The 12,904-nt window shown below is 42.4% G+C and overlaps 1 protein-coding gene across 3 annotated transcripts in view; it reads left to right on the top strand.

Annotated features, from left to right (window-relative positions):
- The window catches only part of LOC124043557 (glutamate receptor ionotropic, kainate 5-like), a 99,946-nt gene that overhangs the window by 31,704 nt on the left and 55,338 nt on the right, over positions 1-12,904 (top strand). For all 3 annotated transcript variants that reach the window (XM_046362261.1, XM_046362264.1, XM_046362263.1), the window contains one exon: positions 11,257-11,415. In XM_046362261.1, the coding sequence (XP_046218217.1) occupies positions 11,307-11,415 (109 nt within the window). In that variant the 5' untranslated portion in view covers positions 11,257-11,306. The remainder of the gene's footprint in view (positions 1-11,256; positions 11,416-12,904) is intronic.

Below are 12,904 nucleotides of genomic sequence, written 5' to 3' on the forward strand. Positions count from 1 at the left end.
AATGTCTTCTACTTCAAACAAAACAACAAAAAAGATCCTAAACCGATACGTTTCTTCTCTTGACCTCTAGTTGAGGGAAGGCTGCGAAAGACATCCCTTCTTAGAGCGCCAAACATTACTCATCCCACCTCTCTGTCGACTCGAAACATCTCGATGTTACTCATCGTTGTGTTCCGTTCGATTGAAATGTGGATAACTGTCAGTTTGGGGAAAAAATGGGATGCTTGGCCAATCAGTCTTTTGTTTTGCAGCCTGTGGCTCAAGGCGTCCCGGAGAGCAGTTGTGGTGCGATTGAATGAACAGTTGGCTATAGACAGCATCTGAAGATGGCTGGGTTGAGGACTAAATGTGAGCGACGGACTGGTGTTGGGATGGTCTCCAATGGCCCGTGTCGCTCCAGCTGTCACTCAGTACCCCCAGGACTCTCCGCTCACACCTTGTCATCTCCTCCGTTACTCAGGGAGGGAGGGAGGGAGGGAGAGAGGGAGGGAGGGAGGGAGGGAGGGAGGGAGGGAGGGAGGGAGGGAGGGAGGGAGGGAGGGAGGGAGGGAGGGAGGGATGGAAAGATTAAGGGAGAGGGAGCCCATAGGTCTAAACAGTCATTGGGAGAGAGGGTTTCAAAGAGAGACAGACGAGGGCTAAGAGAGACCGAGGGTAAGAGAAAGAGACAGTCTTTCCTGGCTGAAAAGACACCGTTTGCAGCCATCCTTTGATATAGACTAGGTATTCTCAGAATGGAGGAGATTATAAGGGGAACTCGAAACCTGCCAAAGATGACTAACCAAAGCCCCACCTATCATAAAATAAGAATGTACTGGATCAAACAGAGGGGCTATTATCAACACAATTTACAGTATTTCCTAATACGGTGAATAGGATTGTCTGGTTAGTCAATATAGTATTACAGTGTAGTAATAGTGCTTGTTCTAGTGTAGTAGTAATATTACATGTTGTAGTGTAGTAGTAATATTACATGTTGTAGTGTAGTAGTAATATTACATGTTGTAGTGTAGTAGTAATATTACATGTTGTAGTGTAGTAGTAATATTACATGTTGTAGTGTAGTAGTAATATTACATGTTGTAGTGTAGTAGTAATATTACATGTTGTAGTGTAGTAGTAATATTACTTGTTATAGTGTAGTAGTAATAGCAGTTGTTGTAGTGAAGTAGTAATATTACATGTTGTAGTGTAGTAGTAATATTACATGTTGTAGTGTAGTAGTAATATTACATGTTGTAGTGTAGTAGTAATATTACATGTTCTAGTGTAGTAGTAATATTACATGTTGTAGTGTAGTAGTAATATTACATGTTGAGTGTAGAAGTACAATGTTGTTCTAGTGTAGTAGTAATATTACATGTTGTAGTGTAGTAGTAATATTACATGTTCTAGTGTAGTAGTAATATTACATGTTGTAGTGAAGTAGTAATATTACATGTTGTAGTGTAGTAGTAATATTACATGTTCTAGTGTAGTAGTAATATTACATGTTCTAGTGAAGTAGTAATATTACATGTTGTAGTGTAGTAGTAATATTACATGTTCTAGTGTAGTAGTAATATTACATGTTGTAGTGTAGTAGTAATATTAAATGTTGTAGTGAAGTAGTAATATTACATGTTGTAGTGTAGTAGTAATATTACATGTTGTAGTGTAGTAGTAATATTACATGTTGTAGTGTAGTAGTAATATTACATGTTGTAGGGTAGTAGTAATATTACATGTTGTAGTGTAGTAGTAATATTACATGTTCTAGTGTAGTAGTAATATTACATGTTGTAGTGTAGTAGTAATATTACATGTTGTAGTGTAGTAGTAATATTACATGTTGTAGTGAAGTAGTAATATTACATGTTGTAGTGTAGTAGTAATATTACATGTTGTAGTGTAGTAGTAATATTACATGTTGTAGTGTAGTAGTAATATTACATGTTGTAGGGTAGTAGTAATATTACATGTTGTAGTGTAGTAGTAATATTACATGTTCTAGTGTAGTAGTAATATTACATGTTCTAGTGTAGTAGTAATAGCAGTTGTTGTAGTGAAGTAGTAATATTACATGTTGTAGTGTAGTAGTAATATTACATGTTGTAGGGTAGTAGTAATATTACATGTTGTAGTGTAGTAGTAATATTACATGTTGTAGGGTAGTAGTAATATTACATGTTGTAGTGTAGTAGTAATATTACATGTTCTAGTGTAGTAGTAATAGCAGTTGTTGTAGTGAAGTAGTAATATTACATGTTGTAGTGTAGTAGTAATAGCAGTTGTTGTAGTGCAGTAGTAGTAGTAGGCTTATTATTAGTAGTAGTCTACTGGATCGGCCATTCCATACAATGTGAAGAGTCCAACAATAGCATTAAGCACTTCATTTGGCCGTATGTTTCGAAAGCTCTGCACGTCCTTTGCTTTACACAGTATGCTACAAAGGGCTATGCCTCAATCGCATTACAGACAAAAATTGAGAAAGCAAGATGGAAGAGAAAAGCTAGGGATAAGAGAGGATGACATGAGAGATTTAATAGCCTATAATACAATTTATACCAAGACGGATCTGGAATGTAGAAAAGTCAGGCTGTTGGTCTGTGGATCTCAGCTGGGGCCTGTGTTACTGTACTAGCGATATGCCTGAAATTGCGTCTGTATCCACGCTGCTTTACACCTGTAATCCGGCTTTGGCAACTGGCTTTGTACCTGTCATCTGCAGGCATTTTGGTAGTAATCTATTTCAAATGTGTCTTATCTGCTTTTTCTCCCTGTAACCTGGCTGGAATGGATATAGTCGGGCCCAAAAATATTGGCCCAAAATATCTTTTAAGGACTGTATACAATAAATAATACTAATACTGTGCTATATTCTATATGGTAATTATTTTTTCAAATATTATTTCAGACTCAATTGCTAAGAGAAATTGTTTGAATTTGTTTGACAAGTAATTTATTTTGTTTTCACAAATATAATGGTCAAAATGATTTCAATACCTCACCTTGTGTGGATCACGGCACTGAGCCTTTATCGAAAATGTTTTATGAGATTGGAGAACACATCGGAATGGATCTTAGACCATTCCTCCTTACAGAATCTTTCCAGATCCTTGATATCCATCGTCTGTGTTTTATGGAGTGCCCTCTTCAATTCAAACCACATATTTTTTTTATGGGGTTCAAGTCCGGAGACTGAGATGGCCATTGCAAAATGTTGATTTTGCTGTAAATTATATATTTTTGGGGGGTGTATTTACATGTGTGCTTGGGGTCATTGTCTTTCTAGAAGATCCACTTGTGGATCAACCAGTATCAACCAGGTGTTAGGCTAAAAGTTCCTGGTTCTGGGTAAAAGTCATGATGCCATTGACCTTAACAAGGACCAGTGGAAACAAAATAGCCCCATAACATCAAATATCCACCACCATATTTTTCAGTTGGTAGGGGGATCTTTTCTGCATTTCCATATTTCTTTTGATGCTTAACCGACCGCCAGTGTGCATGGCCAAAGAGCTCTATTTTCATGTCATTCAACAAAAGGAAATGCCTGGCATTGGAACTTGGATTGGAGCCGGTGCTATGGACAGCTTGAATAATATATTTTTTGCAGGATGTTTTTTTTTGGGGGGGGGGGGGGGGGGGGGGGGGGGGGTGTAACAGCTTCGTACAAATCTACACATTTTGCCACGGGGCAAAGAGACATATGTGCAGTTTTATAGCCAATCTCATACTATTTTACACACGTTGCAATGAGGCTGAGAGAATGTAGCATTTGTAAAGCTAATTTCCTGCTATTCTACACATTTTGCCATGATGCTGAGAGAAATGATTGCTGTTTTAAAGCAAATTTCCTGCCATGTTGCCATGTGGCAGAGAGAAGAATTAGCAGTTGTATAGATGATCTCATTCTATTCTACACATGTTGTAATGAGTCTGAGAGAAAATGTTGCTCATTTCCAATCATTTATAAATATTATTGTTATTATATTCGTTAAAAATAATATCATTTCTCAATTTTTTAAAGCATACAATAGCTCAGTATTTGAATGATGTATTCTATACAGTTTTTTTTACTCGTCTTTATGAAGGTTGTCAATAATTACCAACCCCACAGTGGTAGGTCAATTTGTATGCATATGGATTACAGCAAGAGGGAGGCTGATTCATATAAACTCTATTTGAATTTCACAAATCTTTATTGTCCATTACAGAACAAAATCCCCAACAATTTGCATCGCCTCTTACCAACCGATTACAGTAGTCTAATACATGTAGATGGCAAGATGTGCCTCAACATTCTGGTTCTAATGATCTTAGAAATGTAGATGCAAGATATGCCTCAATATTCTGGTTTGAGTGATCTTTTTGTGCAAAGTATAGAATGATGTTGATAGAAACCAATGAGGGCTGATGATGACGCTATTGACGAATGTAAAATGTAAGTGTTATTAATTGAGGGATTTAACACTTTATTCTCTTACTTCAGCGTGTCGTACTGTAGCATAGAAAAGCTTGTTATAAGGATCACGAATCAACACTGGCCGCAAATAACCCTTCTCTAAAACTCTCTTGCTCCCGCTCTCCCCTCTTTTCACCCATTTCAGCCTCCTTCGTTCTCTGTTCCCTCTATGTTAATCTACCGCTTTGTTTTTGATGAATCTCTCTTTCATTACAAATCCCGGCCACCTCTTCCTGCCCGCTCTGTATAACGTTACACGAGGAACCGTATGTCTACATTTCCTGTTTTACAGTAAACATGAAATATTTATATCAGATCGGATCAAACAGACAGTGATGTCTTCTAATAGGCCATTTAAAAAATAACCAAAGCACTGACGGAGAGGGGAGAGAGAGGAAAAGCGATCCAGGGATTTTTCACTCAGTACTCGCATCCCAGCACCTCGACCGTTTTTCCTCACCACTATCCGCCCAGCGTAATTCCAGGGAATGTGTGTTGTGTCATAATCAAATACTGTGATTAATGGCAGACTTTGAATTTAGCGCCCAGATCTGACCATTTTTGGAAAATTACACTCTGCCAGAAAGCAAAAGGAGGACATTATTACTATGCGAGAGGCAGAAAGCTCTTTAAACTATTTCCTTTACCTCCCATAAATCAAGCCACTCCTGCTTTTTTCTTTGGATGCGGAGAAGAGAGGAGAGGGGGGGAGTGACATTGGGTAGATTTCCATTAAACACTAGCCAGCCTGTAATGAATCTGAATTGACACACGTTGAGAGAATTAATACAGGTAACGAAGCTTGAGGGAAATGTTTTCCTCTTGATCAGAGAGGATATGCAATTTACTGCGGCAGCTCGTTCGAAATTGTAATTTTTTTTGTTTTTGTACAGTTGTTACACCGATTGACAAGTCTGAACATGTCTTTACACAAGGAGCCAAATTCCGTTAAATAAATAAATAATAATAATTGGTCTTTGGACCAATACGATCTGCTTGATAAAATATCTAATGTGAAAAACATCTTATGTTAGTGGTCAAAAGGCCAATTAAAAGATCAAAGTTATGCCTGCCTGTGTAAACTCAGCCACACTGGAAGACATGATGATATAAGCCTATAGTATGAAGCAAACGGACATGCTATGCATACTAATTAGTGAGTAAGTATGTATACTGAGACATATGGTAGGTTACAATTACACCTGGCTGCCTGGCACATCAAACTGAAAACATTCCCTCTATTTATATGTTGAACAGCTTTGTGGTGGCATGGCAAAGCTGCAGTTGCTGAATGCAGAAGCTACTGGTATATCGAGTGACTCGGTCGCTATAGGGACAGCCCGGCGTTCCCAGTGTTTGAAGCAATGGAGGTAATTATAAGAGGAAGTCTGTCCTAAGCTACTCCAGAGGAGTCATTCCCAGCTCCGCTAATTAACTCTCGACGTAAATATTTAATGTAGAACAGCGTTCATAAAGCATGCACAAAATGAAAACAACAATAATGCTTCTACCTGACCGGAAGCCCACTGCTAGCTATGGGTTCCCTGCTTTCGCGAAAACGGTCTCAATCCCACTTCCTTTTACATCAACCAATTCCAAGAACGGTGTCCCCTGTCAAATTGCGAGAGAGATAAGGAGAGGGAGAGTGTTCTCTGTCACATACTGTGGAGCATAACTCCATAGAGCAGAAGAACCTGTCATAGCTCGGGGGCCATTTTGTTTAATTTTAGCAGCACTCTGATTAACTCATATTTGACTTAGCATGGCTCTACTTTTTATAGGAGCAGTGGATGTGGTGAAGGCCCTAGGGGTGTTAGACTGTCATTTGGCTCACTGCTGACAGTGAAAGACTGGCAGAGAGCCTACAGCTGCAGGGGGAGAAGGGATGCTGATATTGCATGGTGTAGGTTAACCTAACATTAGATCAGAATTTATAGGGGGGTATTAATGGTTGAATTTGCAATTGCAAAACAGGTCAGCATTTGAATGCACCCCAAATAGCATCCACATGTTATGACTAGATCAGTTAGTGGTATTTTAATGTTCTATAAGGCTTAGAGTCTACTTACTATGAGCATCCCTTGCAGTTAGCTATCTTTATTCTTTGGCCAAGCCTCTGTTAAATGTACCTTAATTTAATGTGTCTCTGTGTAAGGTATTATCTTGTTGTAGATTGTACTGTATCATTTTTTTTACCAGGCTTAGAATATGTTTGCTATGCACATCCCTTGTAGCTAGCTAGCTCTCTGTGTTCTTTAGCTCGTAGAATTGAGAACGTGTTCTCGGGACCAGTCAAGGTTGTGCAACAGTATATTCCAGCCGTATGACCTTGTTTTACATGTGTAAGCTTGGTCAGGTTGGACAACAAATTTTGTATTTTTCTCAAACTTGACAAATTTGTATGGCTTTCTGTACTCTCTACACTCAAATGTTATATTGCAGTTACCCTGCTGCCAATATGTAACATATATCCACCCTGCCTCCTTCCCATCTACCTCTCCCCCATCTCTCCTTCCAATCAACCTTTCTCCCCCCTCTCTCCTTCTGTCTTTGCTGATGCTGTACTCTCACTCGTTATCCGCTGGTGTGATGTCTCATGTGCTCATCTGCAGCTCAGCGCAGTCAGGCCACAGAGGTCAGCCCTCACCTTCACACTGTAGTAGCAGTGGCTTCTCCTCTGCCTATCCATCCATCCATCCCTCCTTTTCTCCATGTTTGTGATCGAGTGCTTTGACAAGGATTGGAGTAGAGAAACACATCTACCACAGAGTAAACCTGGAATGAACAGCTGAAGCAACATGGGAAAACCATGCACAGTGCATGTCTTTGGTACATGTATTCATGAACTCTATATTTACAGTACAGCGTACAGTGCAGACAGCTGTACATATACACAGCTGGTAACAATAGTAGAACAACCATTTTTGTCAGAATGTGCAATGCATTAACTAAACAATTTAGTGTCTAGGGTGTTTTCCCTAACCATTTGTATTAGACAATGGACCACAGTTTACATTCAAGAAGACAGAGAGACATCAAAACCACAATTAGTGGAGTCCAAGTAAACAATATAGCTAGTTGCCACCGTTCACCGTCCACTACCCATTCCAAATCAATTTGGCCCCCTCTGTCATTTCTGTTTGTGCCGCATGCGATGATGGTAGCCTACAGTGGCATGCTAGCTGTCAGAAGAAGGCGCAGGGGAAGAGTGTGTACCTGTGTTGAACCCATCCTTCTGTTCGGAGGGAGAAATGTGTTGTGTGTCTGGGGCTATTTGAAAGGATTACCATCTCATTATAGCGTTTGAGTCAGCAAGACGGCTCCGTGATGCCGGCAAAGCAAAACAAAACAGTCTTATCCCCCAGGAACATAATGCTAATATCCTATATTTAGGGAAGGTATTAAGTCTCATTACCCAACAGACTAACAGTTGATCCGGATCTTTCCTTTGTGACGTTGAGTATTTGTGGGGGCTGTCTTCCGCACATCAGAGTAGCTTATGGCCACTTAAACGGCCTTTTACTTGAAAGACGAAGAGGAGCTAATGTTGACTCAAGTGTTCGTTGAAATTGTCATTTCAGTTTTTAAACCTCTTCAAACTGGACCAAAAACACTTTCAAAGCAGCGGAAATAATGTGAGGTATATTTGTTATCAGGACCATATTGTTTAACACGGTAAAAAGCTATCAGATAAGATTTAATAAGGATAAGAAAACTCCATGTTGATATTTGCCATTTTATTTGAAGGAAAATAACTATTGTTTGTAATCCCCTCTTGGGCAATCTGAAGTTCAAACAATATCAAATAAAAAACCCACCGGTGTTTTGGTAAACAGCTGAGGGATGGGGCTGGAGAAATGTAACCACTCTCATAGATAGGGCTATGGGTGCAACAACTCACCATCGAAGAGCTCAACATCATAGTTTTCACCATGTTCTGTAAAACAAGCATATATTTTGGGTTCTGATGGGGTCCAACAGTTGAACTAAGCTCATGAGGATTCTAGAAAGTATATTCTTTAAGAAGCAATGTGCGCATATGTAAACTCAGGGAAAAAAATAAACATTCTCTCACTGTCAACTGTGTTTATTGTCAGCAAACTTAACATGTGTAAATATTTGTATGAACATAACAAGATTCAACAACTGAGACATAAACTGAACAAGTGCCACAGACATGTGACTAACAGAAATGGAATAATGTGTCCCTGAAAAAAGGGGGGTCAAAATCAAAAGTAAGTCAGTATCTGGTGTGGCCACCAGCTGCATTAAGTACTGCAGTGCATGTCCTCATGGACTGCACCAGATTTGCCAGTTCTTGCTGTAAGATGTTACCCCACTATTCCACCAAGGCACCTGCAAGTTCCCGGACATTTCTGAGGGGAATGGCCCTAGCCCTCACCCTCCGATCCAACAGGTCCCAGACGTGCTCAATGGGATTGAGATCCAGGCTCTTCGCTGGCCATGGCAGAACACTGACATTCCTGTCTTGCAGGAAATCACGCACAGAATGAGCAGTATGGCTGGTGGCATTGTCATGCTGGAGGGTCATGTCAGGATGAGCCTGCAGGAAGGGTACCACATGAGAGAGGAGGATGTCTTCCCTGTAACGCACAGCGTTGAGATTGCCTGTAATGACAACAAGCTCAGTCCGATGATGCTGTGACACACCGCCCCAGACGATGATGGACCCTCCAAATCGATCCCCCTCCTGAGTACAGCCCTCGGTGTAACACTCATTCCTTCAACGATAAACGCGAATCTGACCATCACCCCTAGTGAGACAAAACCACGACTCGTCAGTGAAGAGCACTTTTTGCCAGTCCTGTCTGGTCCAGCGACGATGGGTTTGTGCCTACAGGCGACGTTGATGCCGGTAATGTCTGGTGAGGACCTACAAGCCCTCAGTTCAGCCTCTCTCAGCCTATTGCGGACAGTCTGAGCACTGATGGAGGGATTGTGCATTCCTGGTGTAACTCGGGCAGTTGTTGTTGCCATCCTGTACCTGTCCCGCAGGTGTGATGTTCAGATGTTCCAATCCTGTGCAGGTGTTGTTAAACGTGGTCTGCCACTGCAAGGACGATCAGCTGTCCTTCCTGTCTCCCTGTAACATTCTCTTAGTCGTCTCACAGTACAGACATGGCAATTTATAGCCCTGGCCATATTTGCAGTCCTCATGCCTCCTTGCAGCATGCCTAAGGCACGTTCACACAGTTGAGCAGGGATCCTGGGCATCTTTCTTTTGGTGTTTTTCAGAGTCAGTAGAAAGGCCTCTTTAGTGTCCTAAGTTTTCATAACTGTGACCTTAATTGCCTACCATCTGTAAAGCTGTTAGTGACTTAACGACCGTTCCACAGGTGCATGTTCATTAATTGTTTATGGTTCATTGAACAAGCATGGGAAACAGTGTTTAAACCCTTTACAATGAAGGTCTGTGAAGTTATTTGGATTTTTGCCAATTACCTTTGAAAGACAGGGTCCTGAAAAAGGGCTGTTTCTTTTTTTGCTGAGTTCATAATTCTTTTAAAAGTAAAAGAATTGATGTAGCATTCGCAGATTGCCTCTTTAAGCTAATACACCCGGAGGTGCAATGTTTTGTAACAGCAGGCTTGCTACATGACACCACTTACAGCCTACTGGAAGCTCCTAATTAATTAGGATCACTATTTTGTTTATTTCTACCAGGCTCCATTTCCCATTTGCTCCTACAGTCTGTACCGTGTCTATTCCTACTACATTTTCTGTCACTCAGTACAGCTCTCTCATGCTCTCTCTGTCTGTCTGTCTCTCTCTCTTTCTCTTTCTCTTTCTCTCTCTCTCTCTCTCTCTCTCTCTCTCTCTCTCTCTCTCTCTCTCTCTCTCTCTCTCTCTCTCTTTCTATAATATCAACTCCATTCTTCTTCTTTATCTATTACCGCTCCTCTCGCACTGTCTTGCGCTCCCTCAGTCTCTTGCCTTGTCAACCTGTCCTGCTCAACTCTTTCAATTTAAATTACATTTGTCATTGGCAGGAAAGATAAACATTTAGCAGGGGTAACAAATCAGACAGTTGACAAAATGACTGACTGTCCAGAGTACAGATGAAGTTCTGGGATGTGAAGGAACTATATTCGATTTGTTTTACCCCATGGCTTCTTCCTGTGTTCAGTTATACCGGCCCTCCCTAAATCTCACTGCTGTAGCTTTAATCTACTTTGAAGATTTTGTCATGCCTCCTCAGCCAATTACATTATTTTCAATACCTAAAGCTCTCTCTCTGCCCATTTTTTTATTTTTCTTTCTTTCTTTCTTTCTTTCTTTCTTTCTTTCTTTCTCTCTCTCTCTCTCTCTCTCTCTCTCTCTCTCTCTCTCTCTCTCTCTCTCTCTCTCTCTCTCTCTCTCTCTCTCTCTTTCTCTCTCTCTCTATTGCTCTCTCATTGCTTCCACTATTTAATCGCTTTGTGCTCGAGAAGTTTTCCTTGAGTGACTAATTCTGGTAGCCATGTGAGTTTCTATGTGAGTGTGAACTATGTGAATGTGTGCTGCCTCCTTACCTCTGAAATACATGAAGTCCTAAGGAGAATCTCAATTGCAAACTCCTAGCATACTCTCTCCTCACCTCCTTAAAACCCATTAGAGGAGAAGGTCAGAGGGGAAGGACCTCTGGCTTTCTCATCCAATTGGTTTTAAGAAGGAGGCGAGGAGAGAGGACGCGAGGAGTATGGAATTGAGATTCTCCCCTAGTCAGGCGGGTATTATGTAATTGAGCTGTTTATTATGTCATGTAGTTATATATTATCTGTGTTGTAATGAGTCCTCCCGTCCAGCAGGTGGTGGACCAGGCAGCCAGAAGACCATTCTCCATGAGGAGCAGTGGAAGATGCCGGCTCTGCCAGCGCTGCTGCTGTCGATTTACTTCCTCTTCCTGTTGCTGACCATGGCCCCGCTCTCTTTCACCCAGGCTCCCGCCCTCTCCTCTGTCAGAATGGGTGGGTTTCCACTAGTTACATTTACATTTACATTTAAGTCATTTAGCAGACGCTCTTATCCAGAGCGACTTACAAATTGGTGCATTCATCTTATGACATCCAGTGGAACAGTCACTTTACAATAGTGCATCTAAATCTTAAAGGGGGGGGGTGAGAGGGATTACTTATCCTATCCTAGGTATTCCTTAAAGAGGTGGGGTTTCAGGTGTCTCCGGAAGGTGGTGATTGACTCCGCTGTCCTGGCGTCGTGAGGGAGTTTGTTCCACCATTGGGGGGCCAGCGCAGCGAACAGTTTTGACTGGGCTGAGCGGGAGCTGTACTTCCTCAGTGGTAGGGAGGCGAGCAGGCCAGAGGTGGATGAACGCAGTGCCCTTGTTTGGGTGTAGGGCCTGATCAGAGCCTGGAGGTACTGAGGTGCTGTTCCCCTCACAGCTCCATAGGCAAGCACCATGGTCTTGTAGCGGATGCGAGCTTCAACTGGAAGCCAGTGGAGAGAACGGAGGAGCGGGGTGACGTGAGAGAACTTGGGAAGGTTGAACACCAGACGGGCTGCGGCGTTCTGGATGAGTTGAAGGGTTTAATGGCACAGGCAGGGAGCCCAGCCAACAGCGAGTTGCAGTAATCCAGACGGGAGATGACAAGTGCCTGGATTAGGACCTGCGCCGCTTCCTGTGTGAGGCAGGGTCGTACTCTGCGGATGTTGTAGAGCATGAACCTACAGGAACGGGCCACCGCCTTGATGTTGGTTGAGAACGACAGGGTGTTGTCCAGGATCACGCCAAGGTTCTTGGCGCTCTGGGAGGAGGACACAATGGAGTTGTCAACCGTGATGGCGAGATCATGGAACGGGCAGTCCTTCCCCGGGAGGAAGAGCAGCTCCGTCTTGCCGAGGTTCAGCTTGAGGTGGTGATCCGTCATCCACACTGATATGTCTGCCAGACATGCAGAGATGCGATTCGCCACCTGGTCGTCAGAAGGGGAAAGGAGAAGATTAATTGTGTGTCGTCTGCATAGCAATGATAGGAGAGACCATGTGAGGTTATGACAGAGCCAAGTGACTTGGTGTATAGCGAGAATAGGAGAGGGCCAAGAACAGAGCCCTGGGGGACACCAGTGGTGAGAGCGCGTGGTGAGGAGACAGATTCTCGCCACGCCACCTGGTAGGAGCGGCCTGTCAGGTAGGACGCAATCCAAGCGTGGGCCGCGCCGGAGATGCCCAACTCGGAGAGGGTGGAGAGGAGGATCTGATGGTTCACAGTATCGAAGGCAGCCGATAGATCTAGAAGGATGAGAGCAGAGGAGAGAGAGTTAGCTTTAGCAGTGCGGAGCGCCTCCGTGATACAGAGGAGAGCAGTGTCAGTTGAATGACTAGTCTTGAAACCTGACTGATTTGGATCAAGAAGGTCATTCAGAGAGAGATAGCGGGAGAGCTGGCCAAGGACGGCACGTTCAAGAGTTTTGGAGAGAAAAGAAAGAAGGGATACTGGTC

The sequence above is a fragment of the Oncorhynchus gorbuscha genome, linkage group LG09, assembly GCF_021184085.1.
Source record: "Oncorhynchus gorbuscha isolate QuinsamMale2020 ecotype Even-year linkage group LG09, OgorEven_v1.0, whole genome shotgun sequence".
In the NCBI taxonomy this organism is placed as follows: Eukaryota; Metazoa; Chordata; class Actinopteri; order Salmoniformes; family Salmonidae; genus Oncorhynchus; species Oncorhynchus gorbuscha.